We start from the raw sequence: 21,584 nt of genomic DNA, 5'->3' as shown, positions 1-21,584 counted from the left end.
TATTCCACTAACTTGTGACAAAAAATAAAAACTTCCATGAAGTGAGAGAAATATCTTGGCAAAAGACAACTTTTCCCATTTTTTTTTACAAAGTTGGCATTTGACCAAGATATTTATCTCACCCAGCATGGGTATATGTAAAATGACACCCCAAAACACATTGCCCAACTTCTCCTGAGTACGGAGATACCACATGTGTGACACTTTTTTGCAGCCTAGGTGGGCAAAGGGGCCCACATTCCAAAGAGCACCTTTCGGATTTCACCGGCCATTTTTTACAGATTTTGATTTCAAACTACTTACCACACATTAGGGCCCCTAGAATGCCAGGGCAGTATAACTACCCCACAAGTGACCCCATTTTGGAAAGAAGACACCCCAAAGTATTCGCTGATGGGCATAGTGAGTTCATAGAAGTTTTTATTTTTTGTCACAGGTTAGTGGAATATGAGTAAATGTATAAAAGGATTGCGCTGCAGGAGTGGAATATGAAACATAGAAACATAGAAACATAGAATGTGTCGGCAGATAAGAACCATTTGGCCCATCCAGTCTGCCCAATATACTAAATACTATGGATAGCCCCTGGCCCTATCTTATATGAAGGATGGCCTTATGCCTATCTCATGCATGCTTAAACTCCTCCACTGTATTTGCAGCTACCACTTCTGCAGGAAGGCTATTCCATGCATCCACTACTCTCTCAGTAAAGTAATACTTCCTGATATTACTTTTAAACCTTTGCCCCTCTAATTTAAAACTATGTCCTCTTGTAGCAGTTTTTCTTCTTTTAAATATTCTCTCCTTTTTTATCTTGTTACTTCCCTTTATGTATTTAAAGGTTTCCATCATATTCCCTCTGTCTCGTCTTTCTTCCAAGCTATACATGTTAAGGTCCTTTAATCTTTCCTGGTAAGTTTTATCCTGCAATCCATGTATCAGTTTAGTAGCTCTTCTCTGAACTCTCTCCAAGGTATCAATATCCTTCTGGAGATATGGTCTCCAGTACTGAGCACAATACTCCAAATGAGGTCTCACTAGTGCTCTGTAGAGCGGCATGAGCACCTCCCTCTTTCTACTGGTAATTCCTCTCCCTATACACCCAAGCATTTCCTGCTGCTCTATGACATTGTCTGCCTACCTTTAAGTCTTCTGAAATAATGACCCCTAAATCCCTTTCCTCAGATACTGAGGTTAGGACTGTATCACTGATTTTATATTCTGCTCTTGGGTTTTTACGTCCCAGGTGCATTATCTTGCACTTATCAACATTAAATTTTAGTTGCCATATTTTTGACCATTCCTCTAGTTTTCCTAAGTCCTTTTCCATTTGGTGTATCCCTCCAGGAACATCAACCCTGTTACAAATCTTTGTGTCATCAGCAAAAAGACACACCTTACCATCGAGGCCTTCTGCAATTTCGCTGATAAAGATAGTAAACAATATGGGTCCCAGAACAGATCCCTGAGGTACCCCACTGGTAACAAGACCTTGGTCTGAATATACTCCATTGACTACAACCCTCTGTTGCCTGTCCCTCAGCCACTGCCTAATCCATTCAACAATATGGGAGTCCAAGCCCAAAGACTGCACTTTATTGATAAGCTTTCTATGTGGGACAGTATCAAAAGCCTTACTAAAGTCTAGATAAGCGATGTCTACTGCACCTCCTCCATCTATTATTTTAGTCACCCAATCGGAAAAATCAATAAGATTAGTTTGACATGATCTCCCTGAAGTAAACCCATGCTGTTTTTCATCCTTCAATCCATGGGATTTTAGATGTTCCACAATCCTCTCCTTAAGTATGGTTTCCATTAATTTCCCCACTATTGATGTCAGGCTTACTGGCCTATAGTTGCCCGATTCCTCCCTACTACCTTTCTTGTGAATGGGCACAACATTTGCTAATTTCCAATCTTCTGGGACGACTCCTGTTGCCAGCGATTGGTTAAATAAATCTGTTAATGGTTTTGCTAGTTCAACGCTGAGCTCTTTTAATAGCTTTGGGTGTATCCCATCAGGCCCCTGTGACTTATTTGTATTAATTTTAGACAGCTGACTTAGAACCTCTTCCTCTGTAAAGACACATGCATCAAAAGATTCATTAGTCTTCTTTCCTAACTGAGGTCCTTCTCCTTAATTTTCCTTTGTAAAAACTGAACAGAAATATTCATTGAGGCAGTCAGCTAGTTCTTTATCTTCTTCTATATACCTTCCTTCTTTTGTTTTTAATTTGGTAATTCCTTGTTTTAGTTTCCTTTTTTCATTTATGTATCTGAAGAATGCCTTCTGGCCTTTTTTCCCTGACTGAGCTAATTTCTCTTCTGCCTGTGCTTTGGAAGCTCTTATAACTTGTTTGGCCTCTCTCTGCCTAATCTTATAAATTTGTCTGTCATCCTCGTTTTGTTTTTTTTTATAATTCCTAAATGCTATCTTTTTGTTTTTAATGATTTGGGCCACTTCTGCTGAGTACCACAGTGGTCTCTTCCTTTTTTTGCTTATACTGACAAGCCTAATGCAATTTTCTGTTGCCTTCAATAGTGCCACTTTTAAGTAGTCCCATTTCTCCTGGACTCCAATGAAACTGTTCCAGTCTGATAGGGACTTGTATACCACTAATCTAATTTTAGAAAAGTCTGTTTTTCTAATATCTAAAACTTTTGTTTTTGTGTGGTGTGACTCAGTCACTGTACTTATAGTAAACCACACTGACTGGTGATCACTAGGTCCCAAGCTTTCCCCTACAGTAATATCAGATACCAAATTCCCATTTGTGAATACTAAATCTAAAATGGCCTCCTTCCGGGTTGGCTCCTCCACTACTTGCTGTAGAGATAATCCCAGTAGGGAATTTAGAATATCTGTACTCCTGGCAGAACTATCTATTTTGGTTTTCCAGTTTACATCTGGAAGATTGAAGTCTTCCATAATGATAACTTCCCCCTTCAATGTCATTTTAGCTATTTCCTCAACTAGTAGATCATCTAATTCTTTGACTTGGCTAGGTGGTCTATATATCACACCTACACGAGTTACCTTATGATTATCAAGCTGCACGGTAACCCAAACTGACTCTAAATTGTTCTCGCTAACTTGTATCAAATTAGATTTTATGTTATCTTTCACATACAGGGCCACCCCTCCCCCCTTCTTGCCTTCTCTGTCTTTCCTGTATAGAGAGAACCCTGGTATTGATATATCCCAGTCATTACTCCCCTTGAACCACGTCTCAGTAACAGCCACTACATCTATATTCTCAGATGCCATTATAGCCTCAAGTTCATTGATCTTATTCCCTAGACTGCGAGCATTTGTAGACAAGACTCTGAGCTTGTCATTTCTTAACCTTTGTGCTACTGGCCTCTTCTGGCATTGTTCCGGGGGGCAGTTGGACTGCTGGATTATCACTCTTTTGCCCCCCTTTCCTAGTTTAAATGCTTCTTAGCAAATACCTGGAACTGTTCACCGAGGACATTCGTTCCTTTGAGAGAAAGATGCAAACCATCTTTCTTGTACAGTTCTTTTCCATTCCAACAAGAGCTAACATGAGACACAAAGCCAAACCCTTGGTTCAGACACCATTCACCAAGCCATACATTGAATTCCTTAATGCGCATCTTCCTGTCATGCTGAAGGTTATGCACAGGCAAAACTGCAGAGAATGAAACAGTTGATGCAACCTCCCGTATATCCTTTCCAAGTGTGTGAAAAGCTTCTTTCACCTTTGAAACCTCATTGCAAGCCAGATCATTTGTCCCAAGATGGAGAATAACATCCACTTCCCTTTCCTGCTTTGCTTGCCTAACAATATTAAGGATCCGTCGTCTATCCCTGCTAGCGGTAGCACCAGGGAGACATCTCACAACACCATTCTTCTCAAACTTCACACCTCTTATGATGGAATCGCCCACCAACAGCTGCTTACTATCAATCCTCACCTTCTCCTTTTTGTCTTTGGCTGCAGTCTTACATACTTTAGGCATGGGAGATGATTGTTTCTCACCCACTGTGCTTGAGCCATCCTCCATGTTGCTCTTGCACTCTGAAAGTGCTGCAAATGAATTATGGAGAGCCACAGACTGTGGGACATGCCTTCTATCCACAACTCTCAGTCTACCAGAACCTACAGTAACCCATCTCCCTATTCTAGGGGGCCTCTGTGGCAGTGGCATTGCAATGTTCTTAGTCTGAGTTTGTTTAGTGGTTAATTTCAAAATCTCATATTTCAAAAAGGTAATTTCCTGCTGCATTATGGAGAGCTGTCTACAGATCAGACAGTATCCAAACCTCTGAAGAGTGGAACCTGAAATAAAAGCACAACAATTCCTGCACAGAACCAGGTCTGCCATTGTAAAGAGGGGAAAGATTTTAAACAAACAAATCTTACTTGTTTAGATTGTATCCACCTCCAGATTACCTCCTGAGTATCTCCTGAATATCTCACTGCTCTTGTAAATCAGCTCTTGGTAAGCAGTCTTGGAAAAGCAGCAAGCTATAATTAGCAAGCTAATACTGTGTGGGTATATATACACACCCTCGCACAAAGGCTCCTCCCCCAACAGCAAATTAACACCTTACTTGCCTATGCTCATTTGCAATCAGACAATAGAGATACTGTGTCTAGCAAATTCCTTACCTCTCTTGAAACACAGTGTCTGAGAATTCACCAGAAACACCACTGAAGTTCTCTCTTGAAACACAGTGTCTGAGAATTCACCAGAAACACCACTGAAGTTCTGCTCTCTTGAAACACAGTGTCTGAGAATTCACCAGAAACACCACTGAAGTTCTGCTACAGTGGAAAAACTCTGAGTTAGACTAAGTTGGTCTCCTGAATATCTCAATGCTCTTGTAAATCAGCTCTTGGTAAGCAGTCTTGGAAAAGCAGCAAGCTATAATTGAGACTTTGTAAGAAAAAAAAAAAAAAATCATCATTTTCCGCTAACTTGTGACAAAAAATAAAAAGTTCTATGAACTCACTATGCCCATCAGCGAATACCTTAGGGTGTCTACTTTCCGAAATGGGGTCATTTGTGGGGTGTTTGTACTGTCTGGCCATTGTAAAACCTCAGGAAACATGACAGGTGCTCAGAAAGTCAGAGCTGCTTCAAAAAGCGGAAATTCACATTTTTGTACCATAGTTTGTAAACGCTGTAACTTTTACCCAAACCATTTTTTTTTTTACCCAAACATTTTTTTTTTTATCAAAGACATGTAGAACAATAAATTTAGAGCAAAATTTATATATGGATGTCGTTTTTTTTGCAAAATTTTACAACTGAAAGTGAAAAATTTCATTTTTTTGCAAAAAAATCGTTAAATTTCGATTAATAACAAAAAATGTTAAAATGTCAGCAGCAATGAAATACCACTAAATGAAAGCTCTATTAGTGAGAAGAAAAGTAGGTAAAATTCATTTGGGTGGTAAGTTGCATGACCGAGCAATAAACGGTGAAAGTAGGGTAGGTCAGAAGTGTAAAAAGTGGCCTGGTCATTAAGGGTGTTTAAGCTAGGGGGGCTGAAGTGGTTAAGTACCCAGCTGGTGACTGTAAGTAGTGATGGAAGAACATCGGCCAGGACTGTTCGCGAACGCGATCAAATGTTCGCGAACCGCAAATTCGCGGCTGGCCCCTTTCACTTTAATGGCAGGCGAACCTGAAAAACCTTCAGCTCATATTTGCAGCCAACAAATACTTAGTAGAAGAGTACAAATAGTCCCACAACATGGACAGTGACATACTAGAGGGGGATCAATGACAAAACTTCCAACAAAAAATATGTATCTTAATTGGGGACATTTTTATGTGTCTTAAAGGGAAATTTTATAAAATGTGCCCTGTTGGAGCCTAGAAATTTTTTATTTTAGGTCACAGGAGTACGGGCCTTAAAAATTAGGCATTCACCTGACAAAAAATAAATTCTGATTACGGTATGTGGTCAATGGATACACATTTTACTGTAGCCACTGGACTACAGGCCCCAAACATTAGGCATTTAATGGACAGAAAAGATCAAGTGATTATGTGGCCGGAGGTATATTACACGGTCAATGGATATCAATTTTACTGCAGGCCAGTACAAATACAGGTCAAATACATATGTTTAAAATAACTAAAAATATAAAATTGGATTAAGAACATGGCTAACGAAATCCCCCCTCTTGAAAAAAAACAACTAATGATAATAGTTGAAATTCGATAACACGTGGTCGTCACTGGTGTTGAATTCCTCCGAGGCACCCATTATTGGGTATTCACCATACAGAAAAGAACAAGTAAGTATGTGGCTGGAGGTGGATTACACGGTCATTGGATATCAATTTTACGCAGCAAAACCGCAAACAAATGCTGCACTACCCAAATGCACTATATAGAAAGTATATTATTAGTATATAACACCCCTGCCTCAATCACTGTTCCAATAGCGTTTGGCACTCTGTGTGGCTGCTGTATTGCAGCAGAACTGCACACAACTGCTGCACAATACAAATGCACTATAATATACTTTCTATGTTAGAAAGTATATTATAAATATATCACACCCCTCAGTAACACATATCGATAGCACACCTATATCAGTCCTTAAAATTACTTTTGTGGCCCTATTAGCTAGCGTTTTGTGTCCCTAACAGCCTGTCCCTGCTCCACACAGCAACCTCTCCCTACACTGGCAAAAGACTGAATGTAAAATGGCGGCCAGATCAGGGGGTATGTCCATGTGCTGAAACGTCTCAATTGGCTTTCCTGTACCACCTGATGGATGTGTCATGGGTCAAAGTTCTTCACAATGTAAAAGAATATGGCCACATCGCCATATGTTCGCCCGTTCGATGAATTGCCAACGAGCAAAGTTCGCTGCGAAACGACCGCCAGGCGAACCGCAAGGCCATCTCTAACTGTAAGGAGGGCTCAGATGGCCACGTGACATCGGCCGACTGGGAGTTTTTTCTTTAGGGTCTATGGCCAGTTGGCCCCTGAATGGAGGCAGCAGGACCTGACACTCTTAGGCCTCTTTCACACGGGCGTTGCGGGAAAATGTGCGGGTGCGTTGCGGGGAACACCCGTGATTTTTCCGCGCGAGTGCAAAACATTGTAATGCGTTTTGCACTCGCGTGAGAAAAATCGCGCATGTTTGGTACCCAAACCCGAACTTTTTCACAGAAGTTCGGGCTTGGGATCGGTGTTCTGTACACTGCGTGCAGAATTATTAGGCAAATGAGTATTTTGACCACATCATCCTCTTTATGCATGTTGTCTTACTCCAAGCTGTATAGGCTCGAAAGCCTACTACCAATTAAGCATATTAGGTGATGTGCATCTCTGTAATGAGAAGGGGTGTGGTCTAATGACATCAACACCCTATATTAGGTGTGCATAATTATTAGGCAACTTCCTTTCCTTTGGCAAAATGGGTCAAAAGAAGGACTTGACAGGCTCAGAAAAGTCAAAAATAGTGAGATATCTTGCAGAGGGATGCAGCACTCTTAAAATTGCAAAGCTTCTGAAGCGTGATCATTGAACAATCAAGCGTTTCATTCAAAATAGTCAACAGGGTCGCAAGAAGCGTGTGGAAAAACCAAGGCGCAAAATAACTGCCCATGAACTGAGAAAAGTCAAGCGTGCAGCTGCCAAGATGCCACTTGCCACCAGTTTGGCCATATTTCAGAGCTGCAACATCACTGGAGTGCCCAAAAGCACAAGGTGTGCAATACTCAGAGACATGGCCAAGGTAAGAAAGGCTGAAAGACGACCACCACTGAACAAGACACACAAGCTGAAACGTCAAGACTGGGCCAAGAAATATCTCAAGACTGATTTTTCTAAGGTTTTATGGACTGATGAAATGAGAGTGAGTCTTGATGGGCCAGATGGATGGGCCCGTGGCTGGATTGGTAAAGGGCAGAGAGCTCCAGTCCGACTCAGACGCCAGCAAGATGGAGGTGGAGTACTGGTTTGGGCTGGTATCATCAAAGATGAGCTTGTGGGGCCTTTTCGGGTTGAGGATGGAGTCAAGCTCAACTCCCAGTCCTACTGCCAGTTTCTGGAAGACACCTTCTTCAAGCAGTGGTACAGGAAGAAGTCTGCATCCTTCAAGAAAAACATGATTTTCATGCAGGACAATGCTCCATCACACGCGTCCAAGTACTCCACAGCGTGGCTGGCAAGAAAGGGTATAAAAGAAGAAAATCTAATGACATGGCCTCCTTGTTCACATGATCTGAACCCCATTGAGAACCTGTGGTCCATCATCAAATGTGAGATTTACAAGGAGGGAAAACAGTACACCTCTCTGAACAGTGTCTGGGAGGCTGTGGTTGCTGCTGCACGCAATGTTGATGGTGAACAGATCAAAACACTGACAGAATCCATGGATGGCAGGCTTTTGAGTGTCCTTGCAAAGAAAGGTGGCTATATTGGTCACTGATTTGTTTTTGTTTTGTTTTTGAATGTCAGAAATGTATATTTGTGAATGTTGAGATGTTATATTGGTTTCACTGGTAAAAATAAATAATTGAAATGGGTATATATCTGTTTTTTGTTAAGTTGCCTAATAATTATGCGCAGTAATAGTCACCTGCACACACAGATATCCCCCTTAAATAGCTAAAACTAAAAACAAACTAAAAACTACTTCCAAAAATATTCAGCTTTGATATTAATGAGTTTTTTGGGTTCATTGAGAACATGGTTGTTGTTCAATAATAAAATTAATCCTCAAAAATACAACTTGCCTAATAATTCTGCACTCCCTGTAGATTGTATTATTTTCCCTTATAACATGGTTATAAGGGAAAATAATAGCATTCTGAATACAAAATGCATAGTAAACTAGCGCTGGAGGGGTTAAAAAAATAAATAAAATAATTTAACTCACCTTAGTCCACTTGATCGCGGCCCGGCATCTCCTTCTGTCTCCTTTGTTGAATAGGACCTGTGGTGAGCATTAATTCCAGGAACAGGACCTTTGATGAATTAATGCTCACCACAGGTCCTATTCAACAAAGGAGACAGAAGCGATGCCGGCTACGCGATCAAGTGGACTAAGGTGAGTTACATTATTATTATTTTTTTTTTAACCCCTCCAGCGCTGTTTTACTATGCATTCTGTATTCAGAATGCTATTATTTTCCCTTATAACCATGTTATAAGGGAAAATAATAATGATCGGGTCTCCATCCCGATCGTCTCCAAGCAACCGTGCGTGAAAATCGCACCGCATCCGCACTTGCTTGCGGATGCTTGCGATTTTCACGCAACCCCATTCACTTCTATGGGGCCTGCGTTGCGTGAAAAACGCAGAATATAGAGCATGCTGCGATTTTCACGCAACGCACAAGTGATGCGTGAAAATCACCGCTCATGTGAACGGCCCCATAGAAATGAATGGGTCGGTATTCAGTGCGGGTGCAATGCGTTCACCTCACGCATCGCATCCGCGCGGAATACTCGCCCGTGTGAAAGGGGCCTTAACGTTGTGATGTCACATGATCACACTGGGGGTGTCAGGTTCTGCTGCCTCAGTGCAGATCAAATTTTCCCACCTGTGTCTGTGGTGAGATGAATATTTATTTTCCCCATTGTGCTAAAAACAGGCAGATTGATTTCAATGGAGTCTATCTGGGTGTTAAAAGCAGCCAAAAATAGGATGTCTTAATTTTGGACGTTGGTTAAATAGCACCACCACAAAAAACTTGGAGGACTTGTCACATTGTGGCCACATTCTTATGTCTGTAGCCAGTTTGAACTTCTATCCTGATATAAACATACCTCTTAAGGTCCATTCACACGACCGCAAAATGGGTCCACATCCGTTCCGCAATTTTGCGGAACAGGTGCAGACCCATTCATTTTCAATGGGGCCGGAATGTGCTGTCCGCATTTGCGGATCCGCACTTCTGCATCCGTGCTTCCGTTTCCGCAAAAAAATAGAACATGTCCTATTCTTGTCCGCAATTGCGGACAAGATTAGGCATTTTTTATTAGAGGCGGCAATGTGCGGTCCGCAAATTGCGGAATGCACATTGCCAGTGTCCGTGTTTTGCGGATCCGCAACTTGCGGATCCGCAGGACACTTACGGACGTGTGAATGGACCCTTAGGCTTCATGCACACAACCATATTTTTGGTCTACATCTGATCTGCATTTGTTACGGACCGAATGCGAACCCATTCATTTCTATGAGGGCTAATGCACACAAACGTATTTTCTTTTCGTGTCTGTTCCGTTTTTTTTGCGGACTGTATGCGGAACCATTCACTTCAATGGGTCCGCAAAAAAAACTGAAGTTACTCCGTGTGCATTCCGTTTCCGTATATCCGTATTTCCGTTGCGGAAAAAAATAGAACATGTCCTATTATTGTCCACATTACGGACAAGGATAGTACAGTTCTATGAAGGGACAGCTGTTCTGTTCAGAAAAATACGGAATGCACACGGACGTCATTCGTATTTTTTTGCGGATCCGTTACTGAGGCTGCAAAAAATGCGGACAGCAGACGAAAGTCTGCCGCCAACTATAGGACGTGTCCCATTCTTGCCCATATTGCGGACAAGAATAGGCATTTCTATAATGGGGCCCGTAAAAAGTGTACAATGAACATGGACATCCGTATTTTGCATATCTGCGATTTGCGGACTGCAAAATGGATACGTTTGTGTGCAGGAAGCCTTAGGGTGGGTTTCCATGTATACTATATTTGTAAAATGTTTCACATTCGGCATAGTAACTGCTTTGCCAGGGGGATCTTTGCAGTGTAGTAACTTGCAAACCACTATTTGGAATACATGAAAACTTGTAACAAGCGCTTAAATTATAAATCAATGCTACTTACAAATAAGCCTATATTTGGCACCAGTTTGAAATTCAATATGTGCGGCCAGCCATGTATTCATTGGAGCCCTGCAGTCATTGCTTTTGCCTATATTACTAATGCAGTGTTCTAACAGTTCTACCCATTTTTTCTATTTTTCAGTTTTTTATCTACGGTTATAGAACAGATGAAAAGAGCATCTCACACAAGCTGCTGTTTAATCTCACAACGGATGAGAAACGACCTGTTGTGTGTTTTGAACTGCAAAAAGGCATTAACTACACAGTGGATGTTGTGTCAGCATTTTACCCTCAATCTCCCGAGCAAATCTCTATCTTTACCCCAAGTTCAGGTATGCATTCTATCATCACTGCACTGTTTCAGATGGGAAATGAATCAGAGAATGTCTTTACTTGTTGAGCCAAGCAACAGATATGTCGTCAAGTCGATTCGCATAAAACTTTGTTCTAATACTGTACGGAGCAGGAGCTCCATACAATATTAGAATGTATTGGCTCCGATGAGCTGAAGTTATTGCTTCGTGAAGTCTTGCGCATTCTAATACTGTACGGAGCTCCTGCTCTGTACAGTATTAAAACAAAGTTTTATGCGAATCGACTTTGGATGTTTCATCCGAAGTCGATTCGCTCATCCCTAATTATCATAATACAAGGCACTTACTAATGTATTGTAATTGTCCATATTGCTTCCTTTGCTGGCTGGATTCATTTTTCCATCACATTATATACTGCTTGTATCCAGGGGTTACGGCCATCCTGCAGTCCAGCAATGGTAGTCGTGCTTGGACACTATAGGCACTTTTTTCTATAGTGTGCAAGCACGGCCGCTGCTGCTGGATTACAGGGTGGTCGTAACCCCTGGATACAAGCAGTGTATAATGTGATGGAAAAATTAATCAAACCAGGAAAGGAAGCAATACGGACAATCACAATACATTAGTAAGTGACTTGTATTAACTTTCTCTACATGATAAATGCCATTTGCTGAAGTGACACAACCCCTTTAAAGATAAATAATTTGACACACAGATTAAGGCCTTATGCACGCGACAGTATTTTTTCACGGTCCGCAAAACGGGGTGCCGTTGTTCCGTGATCCGTTTCCATTTTTTTCTCCATGTGTCTTCCTTGATTTTTGGAGGATCAACGGACATGAAAAGTGAAAAAAAAATCTAAGTCAAGTTTGCTTTGGAAATGATAGGAAAAAAACGGACACGGATCACGGACGCGGATGACAATCTTGTGTGCCTCCGTGTTTTTTCACGGACCCATTGACTTGAATGGGTCTGCGAACCGTTGTCCGTGAAAAAAATAGGACAGGTCATATTTTTTTCACGGACTGGAAACACGGAAACACGGCCGCGGATGACAAACGGTGCATTTTCCGATTTTTCCACGGACCCATTGAAAGTCAATGGGTCCGCAGAAAAACACGGGAAACGGAACAACGGACGCGGATGCACACAACGGTCATGTGCTCGAGGCCTAAAAGTCTTAAAGGGAATCTGTCAGCCCATACCTTGATATGAATCCAGCTGCCTTGGGAGATAAGGGCTGAGCAGCCTAGTCTAACCCAAATTGTCCCATGTAGATCCGTGGTGCCATTCTAGAGATATGCTAATTATCCCCTTGGTGCAAGAAGGCGTTGCCGTTGCACTTGGAGCTCCAGTAGTGTATGCGCCGGTCACGCCCCCTCCACTGTGAGTGATCTGCAATGTTTGATCTGTGCACTGGCTTACCATAATGAAGCTTGCTGAGCGGATGGAACCTGTACTGCGCATGCATCCATTATGTACACTTCATCAATATGTCCAGCATGCCACCACAAACACCATATCCATTACTACATTTATTTACCTTTTCAGCTATTTTCTAAGAATTTTCAGTGTTACATTCATGCTGGAATCTGCAAAGGGTTTTCTTATTCATGGTACGGACAGCTTGCTTTTCTGCCCTTTTCTAATCCAGTAAAAGCTATAATGCTGTGAATGGCTGGGTGGGGGATCAGCCATGTTAGATAATGTGCGAGATTTATTTGTAGCTAGCCTGAGCCTATTCTAACAAAATTATAGAAATTATGTTATGCATAGATCCTGGAGATTCTGGTATTACATTTTTATATGTGTCTATATTGGGAAATCACTGGCACCATTGTGGCTCAGTGGTTAGAATGGGTTCTTTGCTGCACTGGGGTCCTAGGTTAAAATTCAATGAAGGATAGCATCTGAATAGTTTGTATGTTTGTGCTTCTTTTCTCTGGGTACTCCGGTTTCTTCCCACACTCCAAAGACATATTGGTTGGGAATCTAGACTGTAAGCTCCTTTGGCGAGAGTGAGCGATGATAAATTCTGTAAGACGCTGTAGAATATGTTAGCTCTATGTAAATAATATAATCAAATCTTTGTCACTTCAGCGAATGTCATTTATCATGTAGAGAAAGTGAATACAAGGCACTTACTAATGTATTGTAATGATCAATATTGCTTCCATTGCTGGCCTGATTTATTTTTCCATCGCATAGCTGCCAAAGAATTTTTTTTATACCGCACAGACAGACCAAAAAGCATCAAATTTATACATGTATGTGCACCTCTTAAGAAATTTGTTACATTGTCCTCCAATGGATTTTTGACTATGCCAGTTCTAGTAAATCTGCCCCCAGCCTATGCTTTGGCTTGAAAAACTGCATCAAAAACAGCTGAGCCTTAGATATAACATAGTTGACGTCTGGTAAGGAGATATCATATAGTTACTTTTATGCAAGAAAATGGCTTCATTGTCATGTGAGTTCCTTCTTTTTAGCTGAAGCTATGTGTAAGCCAGTTAATGGTAATGTGAGAAGAATGGGGATTTTCAGGATAAGCTCACATGCTGGTCTACAGTCACATGGACCTGTGAACACAACAGATGATTCTATGATGTGCCTTTGATGTAATGAAAATGCCTTTGTTTTCCAGTCTGTTGGGCTCTTACAGCTTCCTCCGTTGGACCCGGCGATCATGTAAATGTCTCGGGGGCTTGGGAACTGGCATATGAAGCCCCCTTAGAGACCTTACATGTCTGGGTCACTATCTCCACCATTAGTTTGCAGCCACAGCTATTACAACCATTGCCCTGTTCCTGTTCACATAGACACACTTGCACGATGAGCAGAACAGGTTTGCTCATGTTATTGCATAGCCACTTAAGATGTGCGTACTGGCCCTGTGTTGTGAACCAGTTAAGTAACATTTGATCTGGTCATAGCAATAGGGGGTAACCTTGTCCACCTTCAGGATATGATGTTCTGGATTTCCTTGGCAGGATTTGGTTCTGCAAATATATTGCAGTAAATGTATATTGCACATATAATATATGCACATACTGTATATTGAACATATTACCAGGACTGGTTTTAGACAAAGTGTGGCCCTGAGCAAAGTACCGACGATGCTGTCATATTCTCCTCCCCAGTTTCAATGGAGTGGCATGCTGTTGCATAATTCAGCTCTATGGGGCTGCCAGAGATAGCTAAACACTTGTACACTTGTACCCTATCCCCAGCAGTCCCATAGTCCCAAGGACTGTCACTGATCAGACATGTGTCCCCTATCTTATGGCTAAATGGGACAATCCCTTTACCACCCACCCCCATGCTTCCATACTTCCATACTGAATATAAAAAATAAAACCACCATTGCCACCACCTAATGATTCAAAAATAATTACCATACTATTACTTAAATAAGAACGACTATGCAAAGATCAATAATACCAACAAACAAGAGCCAAATATAGTAACCCTCCAAAAAAAGTGACACACATGCAGTACCCCTGAAAACAACAGTACCAGCTAGACAGTGCCGCCAAAAAAATAGTGCCATGGAACTCTATGGTGATGGATGCCACTGTATGGCACTGGTCAGAGGCATCTATTTAATGCATACATTTTTTGAACACATTAAACGTAAGATAAAAAAGTGATGTGAACCCAGCCTAATATTCCCCTTTTGTACCTTCAAAAAGTAATAATGTCCCATTTGTACCAATGTGTTTCCCCTAGAAGTTAATTTTTTTAAAGTTTTTTGTGCTGCACAAACGATCCAATTACCCAATGAACAAGCATTTCGCTAGTTCATGTGGTAATCGACCGTACATTTACATACTGGCAGATCATTGCTAATGAGCGATGCTGCCTGAGACTGATTTGAACCCTTTTGCTACCAGCGCCGTACATGTACTGGCCAGCAGATCCCGGTAAATAAAGGCTTTAGATACTGTAATCAAGCGAGATCACGGCATTTACAGTGTCAAAAACCCTACCGACATCCCCTGCTGCCAATGGGGATGTCGGTAATTGCTTTGAATGCTCTGAGTCTCGCTGACAAGACCCAGAGCATTCATGCTGCAATTCTTATTTTTGCCACCAGATGGCAGGCCAACATAAGAAATGAGCAATAGACACTAGTAAACTCATTTCAAAAATACATGATTGTTCAAAATTCCAAAACAGATTTTATAGGCTCATATATGAGCTTTAAAATTATTACAAAAAATAAAAAACCTTAAAATATATAAAAAATTAAAAAAGTATAAAAGTTTAAATCACCCCCTTTTCCTTATAATAAAAAAAAATAAAAATAGCAAAAAATATAAATATCATTGGGTATCACTGAAACAAAAATGCCCATACTATTAAAATATAAAAGTATTTTTCCAATACGGCGAAAAAAACTGAAAAAAGGGTCAAAATGGCTAATTTGCCATTTTTTCATTGCTTCTCTTACCAAATAAATTAAATAAAATATGATCAAAAAGTCACACACACTCCAAAATGGTATAAAAAACTACAGATTATCCCGCAAAAATGAGCTCCCACACAGCTCAGTAGATATAACTACAAAAAAGTTATAGGGGTCAAAATATATAGATTTTATTTTTCAATGTTTACATTTATTTTTATACTATTTGCACATAAAAAAAACTATACATACGCATTGTTGTAATCGTACTGAATGAAGGGCATGGGTCAGTTTTGCCACAAACGAAATGCCGTGGGAACAAAACCTGGAAAATGGTAGAGGAATTGCGTTTTTTTTCCAATTCCACCCCATTTGGAATTGTTTTTACTGCTTCCCACTACATTCTATGTCATAACTAATGGTGGCATTAGAAAGTACAACTTGTCCTGCAAGAAATAAGCTTTCATACAACTATGTGAACGGAAGAATAAAAAAGTTATGGCTCAAGGAAGATAGGGAAGAAAAATGAAAATGCAAAAACGAAAAAAAAAAAAAAAAAAAAAATAAACCTCCAGTAGTGAAAGGGTTAAAATGTGAAGATCACTGCTGGGGGACTGGGGCCCTGGGCAGTTGCCCAGTTTGACACCTGCCCCCATCCAAACCAGCCTTGCATATTACAGAGGTGTGAATAATGTATTTAAAATAATAAATAACTGACAAAAGGATTGGACAGACATAAAGAGGGATCTTTTCTCAATCACCTTAATGGTATATTTTTTAGCACTGCTGTCTAACATTCAGTCTTTTTGTGCTATTATCCAGGACCACTGATGAAGTTGATAGGATTTCTTATAAAGCAGCTTATGTGTGCATATGTGAACATATGATACAATAATTCTCTGCAGAACTGGTTTTGGAATTCAGCACCAGCAAACTGAATTTTCACCAGTTTGTGATTTAATTTTTGTACGGCTTTATGTACACAAAGCCTGTGTGCTATCCGCATTTTTTTGGCATAGCGCACTGACCCATTTATTTCTATGGGGCCATGCACACATCCAGATTTTTTTGCAGAGCCGTGTGACTGTCACACAAACCTATAGAACATGCCCTAATTTTGTCTGTACTTTCTATTGATGGGGGGGGGGGGGGTGTGGACCATGGAAGGTGGATTTTGTGGATCTGTTGTTTGTGGACTGAAATGCAGACATGGCTGTGTGCATGAAGCCTTACGATGTGGAGATCTACTTATTTAATTTAAGAGTTTCCTTCATCTGTTAGTAGCAAAGGATAATTAGTAGAAAGTAAACTACAGGTTAACACACTGCAAATAAAACTAGTCAACATGAAAATGTTGGTGGGACAGTTTCACACGGCCACATGTGAAGGTCCATATCACAACAGTTGAAACTCTCTCTCGGTTCTACTGAATTGGATTTAGACCAGCATGGGGGAGGGGGGACTATGTTCCAGGTCACTACACCTTGAGGGTTGTGGCTCTTGTGGCCATAATACACATGCGACAATGAAGCCTCATCATGTGCTGACCTTACTAGAAATCATCATCTAGAAATGCTAGTTGCATTCAACTGCCATTAAGACAATCAGCTGTATTTTAGCATTACGTCCCATTTTAATTACTGTCCATTGTTTACAGTATATTGTGAGTGAAAGGACAGAGATTAATGCAGAAATAACATAATTGGTCATTAGCTGTAATTAGCTGTCCAAAAATGACCTTAATGATCATATAAAGATCTAATTTTTCTGTGCTGTTTGGGAATAAGCTTAGATAATCAGTGCTTAATTAAGAAGAAACAAGAGACATAAGTGAAAGAAAGAAACTACAAAAGCCCCATTTTATAGATTACAAGTACAGTCCCCTGAAAGTGTGCACTTAGTGCTTAACAATGCTCTTTTATGTGATCAAATCAGGACAAAATTCCCATTTTGCGGCTGGGGACAGAGCCACAAACGTGAGATGCAGGGGGCTGATAGAAATGGCTAATGTTGTTATCAGCAGCCAGAGTACCAATTTGTGTCCAGTCAAGCATATCTTATATCTAGCATGATATAGAAACAACACATGTAATTGAATATATTAGATAAAGGCGGTGTATTAGATGTGCTCGCACTACCCTATACACACACTATATGGAGAAAAGTATTGGGACACACCGCTTAATCACTAAATTAAGGTGTTTCATGCAGTCCCATTGCCACACTTGTATAAAATCCAGCACCTGGCCATGCAGTCTGCCTTTACAAATATTTGGGAATAACTAGCTTGTTCTAAATAGCTCACTGAATTCCTGTGTTGTTCTGTAATAGGATGTCACTGTTGTAACAAGTCAAATGTCTTCCCTCCTAGATATTCCACCATCAACTATGAGTGGCATTATTGTAAAGTGGAAATGTTTAGGAACTACAGCAAGTCAGTCACTGTAGACCACAGAACGGGTTCACCGAGTGCCGAGGTGCATAGTGCATAAAACTCACCAACACTCTGCTGACACAATAACTGCAGATTTCCAAACCACCTCTTAAAAGGGTTGGCTCACTTCAGCAAGTGGCTTTTATTATGTAGAGAAAGTTAATACAAGACAGTTTTTAATGTATGTCTTATTATTAGTGATGAGCGAATCGATTTAAACTGAAATAGTGCAATCCAGCAGCGGTGGTCGTGCATGCACAGTATAGGAAAAGGCTCTAGCCTCTCTGGTGGCCGGGATTATGTGAGTGCACATAGGCTACTGCTCTTCATATAGTATGCAAACACAGTTACCACTGATGGATTGCAGGGTGGTCGTGGAAGCGAGCAGTTTATAACGTGATGGAAAAAATGAATCCAGCCAGCAAAGTATGCAATATGGACAATCACAGTACATTAGTAAGTGCCTTGTATTAACTTTCTCTACATGATGAATGCCATTTGCTAAAGTGAGACAACCCCTTTAACATTAACATAAGCACAAAAACTGTGCTCCGTGAGCTTCATAGAATGGGTTTCCATGGATAAACAGCTGCAAGCCTCATATCACCAAGCACAATGCCAGGCATCAGATGGAGTGGTGTAAAGTATGCCACCACTGGAATCTGGAGCAGTGGAAATGTGTTCTGTGGAGTGATGTATAATGCTTCTCTACCTGGCATACTGATGGATGAGTCTAGGTTTGGCAAATGCCAGGGAAACGTTACTGCCTGACTACATTGTGCCAACTTTAAAGTGTTTGGTGGATGAGGGACAGTGTTATGGGGTTGTTTCTCAGGGGTTGTCCTAGGCCCCTAAGTTCCAGTGATGGAAGATCTTAATGCTTCACCACACCAAGACATTTTGGAATATTGTATGCTTTCAACTTTGTGCCAAATAAGACACTCAAAGCTGCTGTGCCTAACAAACTTGTCATGGAGTGGGTGTGGACTCACTGTGTCACTGAATAGATTAGACTTGGGGCTAAATCTAAGGCCTCCTGCACACAAACGTATGTGTTCCGTTCTGTGCAATTTGCGGTCCCCAATGCACGGAGAACATTCATGCGGCCTCCGGGACGGATCCAGACCCATTCAACTTAAATGGATCCGTGATCCGCCCCCGTTCCGCAAAAAGATAGAGCAAGTTCTATCTTTTTGCGGAACGGAAGAACCCCACAGAAGCACTGGGTTCAGTTCAGTGCTTCCATTCCGCACCGTTCCACATTTCCGGATTGGCGGACCCATTCAAGTGAATGGGTCCGCATCCGTGATGCGGAATGCACACGAAACGGTGGTAGATAGCTTCATTTGGGTTTGGCTGAGCTGGTGTGAGGTCGTCTCTGGTGTTCCTGCTCGTCCATCAATTCAGAAGTTAAGTGTCCCGTTTGTTTGTGTTTTGTTTTCCCGTCCTTGCTTGTTGTTACTAGGCCTCAGGGAGACGCTAGTTCCTTCATCGGGGAAGGAACAGGTTGCCTCAGCTCTGACAATATTCTATGGGCATTTCTACCTTCAAGGGGTGCCCATATGGTTAGGAGTCAGGGCCAGGAGTAGGGTTACTAGGAGGTGACCTTTTCCTGTCCCTAGCGTTGAGGCCTAGTGGCTTTCGCTGTCAGTTTGGTGTTTCCTTCTACACCTCATCCGTTACATCTATGTTAAGTGACAGCTGGGTCAAGAGATACTGCGTGGCATACGGGAGACAAAATTGTAGTCAGTGGACAAGCCGAGGTCAGGGCAGGCAGAGAACATTCAATCCGCTAAACAGTCCTTAGGTTGGTACAAGTAACACAGGGTCAATAAGGGAGTCAGGTAGATGTCAGGTCAGACAGCAGACGGTCAAATCTGGTAAATGCATGGGAAGTTAAAATGTGATAACGGTGCACCTTTACAGGGACTAGCAAGGTAGAGACAGCAGGGAAGAAAAGACAGGAAGACGCCAAACAGAGGAAAGACAACTCTGGTGGCCACGCTCGCAGGGGGGAGAGATGGGCTAATGAGCATGGACTGCCTCAATGCCGGGGACATTGAATTGGTGTGTTCTGGTGGCCAGGCCTATCGGGAGAGGTAAGACAACGGAGGGCATGGACCATCGGTATAACTAAACTGTGCTTTGCTACAAGATCTTTGATATGATGTTCTGTTATTTTTTAAATGTCTATTCATTCCACCATGTCTCTGTTCTTATTGTATATATATTGCTGTTTCTTCATATATTCTTGTAGTACGCCTGATGAAGGGACTGGTGGTGATGTCTCCAAAGCTCGCTATGTAACATCATTACTTCTATTTTTGTTAGCCATTAAAAGGTATCAAACCTGCAATACTCTTATTTTGTTTCTCTTAATGAGAGCACTAAACTAGATTTCTATTGGCTAACACGGTACCAGACTTTTTCCTTTTTCTTTTGCTACATCCGTATACTATCAAGGGATAATGTAGTTAATTGGCTGACTAGTCCATCCTGGGCAGGATCAGATTTGGCATTTCTGGTTATCGCTTTGGCCCCTGTCACAAGCTCCTTCCCTACGCTAACTGCCAATCTAAGCTTAATAGTAAAGCCTGGTAACTTTGGCTACTGCTCTACAGCTGGGAAGGACCACCTCACTTATGGGGCCCCTGTGCAGCCCAACCGGCTGCACAGGTGGTATGTCCAACTTTTTATTCGTTTCCTTTCAGCCAAACGGTCTCTGAGGCCCCAAGCATATGCTTGTTTTTTTAGTGGTAAAGTTCACCCTTATTGCTATGCACATGCAACTGCATATTAGCAGTTGATCAGTAGCGGAATTTCAGTGTTGAATCAATGATTTGCAGCTAAAGTACATTAAATATATGCAAATGGGGTTTAACAATCTACTACATCCACACTGATGTAAAGGTTGTAAAACTATATGATTAAATCTCTGTTTCCATCACGGGATTCAGATGCATGTGTATGCACACGACCGTATTTTTTCACGGTCCGCAAAATGGGGTTCCGTTGGTCTTCCTTGATTTTTGTCGTTTTGGTGTCCGCCTGGCCGTGCGGAGCCAAACGGATCCGTCCTGAATTACAATGCAAGTCAATGGGGACGGATCCTTTTGACGTTGACACAATATGGTGCAATTTCAAACGGATCCGTCCCCCATTGACTTTCAGGAGTCCCTATTATACCATCGGATCAGAGTTTTCTCCAATCCGATGGTATATTTTAACTTGAAGCGTCCCCATCACCATGGGAACACCTCTATGTTAGAATATACTGTCGGATATGAGTTAGATCGTGAAACTCATATCCGACAGTATATTCTAACACAGAGGCGTTCCCATAGTGATGGGGACGCTTCTAGTTAGAATATACTACGAACTGTGTACATGACTGCCCCCTGCTGCCTGGCAGCACCCTATCTCTTACAGGGGGCTGTGATCCGCACAATTAACCCCTCAGGTGCTGCACCTGAGGGGTTAATTGTGCATATCATAGCCCCCTGTAAGAGATCAGGGGCTGCCAGGCAGCAGGGGGCAGACCCCCCTCCCTCCCCAGTTTGAATATCATTGGTGGTCAGTGTGCGGCCCCCACCC

At 41.6% G+C, this 21,584-nt stretch overlaps 1 protein-coding gene across 6 annotated transcripts in view; it reads left to right on the top strand.

Moving 5' to 3' along the window:
• SUSD1 (sushi domain containing 1) overlaps positions 1-21,584 on the top strand; it is a 221,949-nt gene that overhangs the window by 91,402 nt on the left and 108,963 nt on the right. For all 6 annotated transcript variants that reach the window (XM_040417307.1, XM_040417304.1, XM_040417302.1 and 3 more), the window contains exon 19: positions 10,977-11,166. In XM_040417307.1, coding sequence (XP_040273241.1) covers positions 10,977-11,166 — 190 coding nt within the window. The remainder of the gene's footprint in view (positions 1-10,976; positions 11,167-21,584) is intronic.

This window comes from Bufo bufo, chromosome 2 (assembly GCF_905171765.1).
Source record: "Bufo bufo chromosome 2, aBufBuf1.1, whole genome shotgun sequence".
NCBI lineage: Eukaryota > Metazoa > Chordata > Amphibia > Anura > Bufonidae > Bufo > Bufo bufo.
The sequence above is the reverse complement of the archived record's forward strand: the minus strand, read 5'-3'. Positions and strand labels throughout refer to the sequence as shown.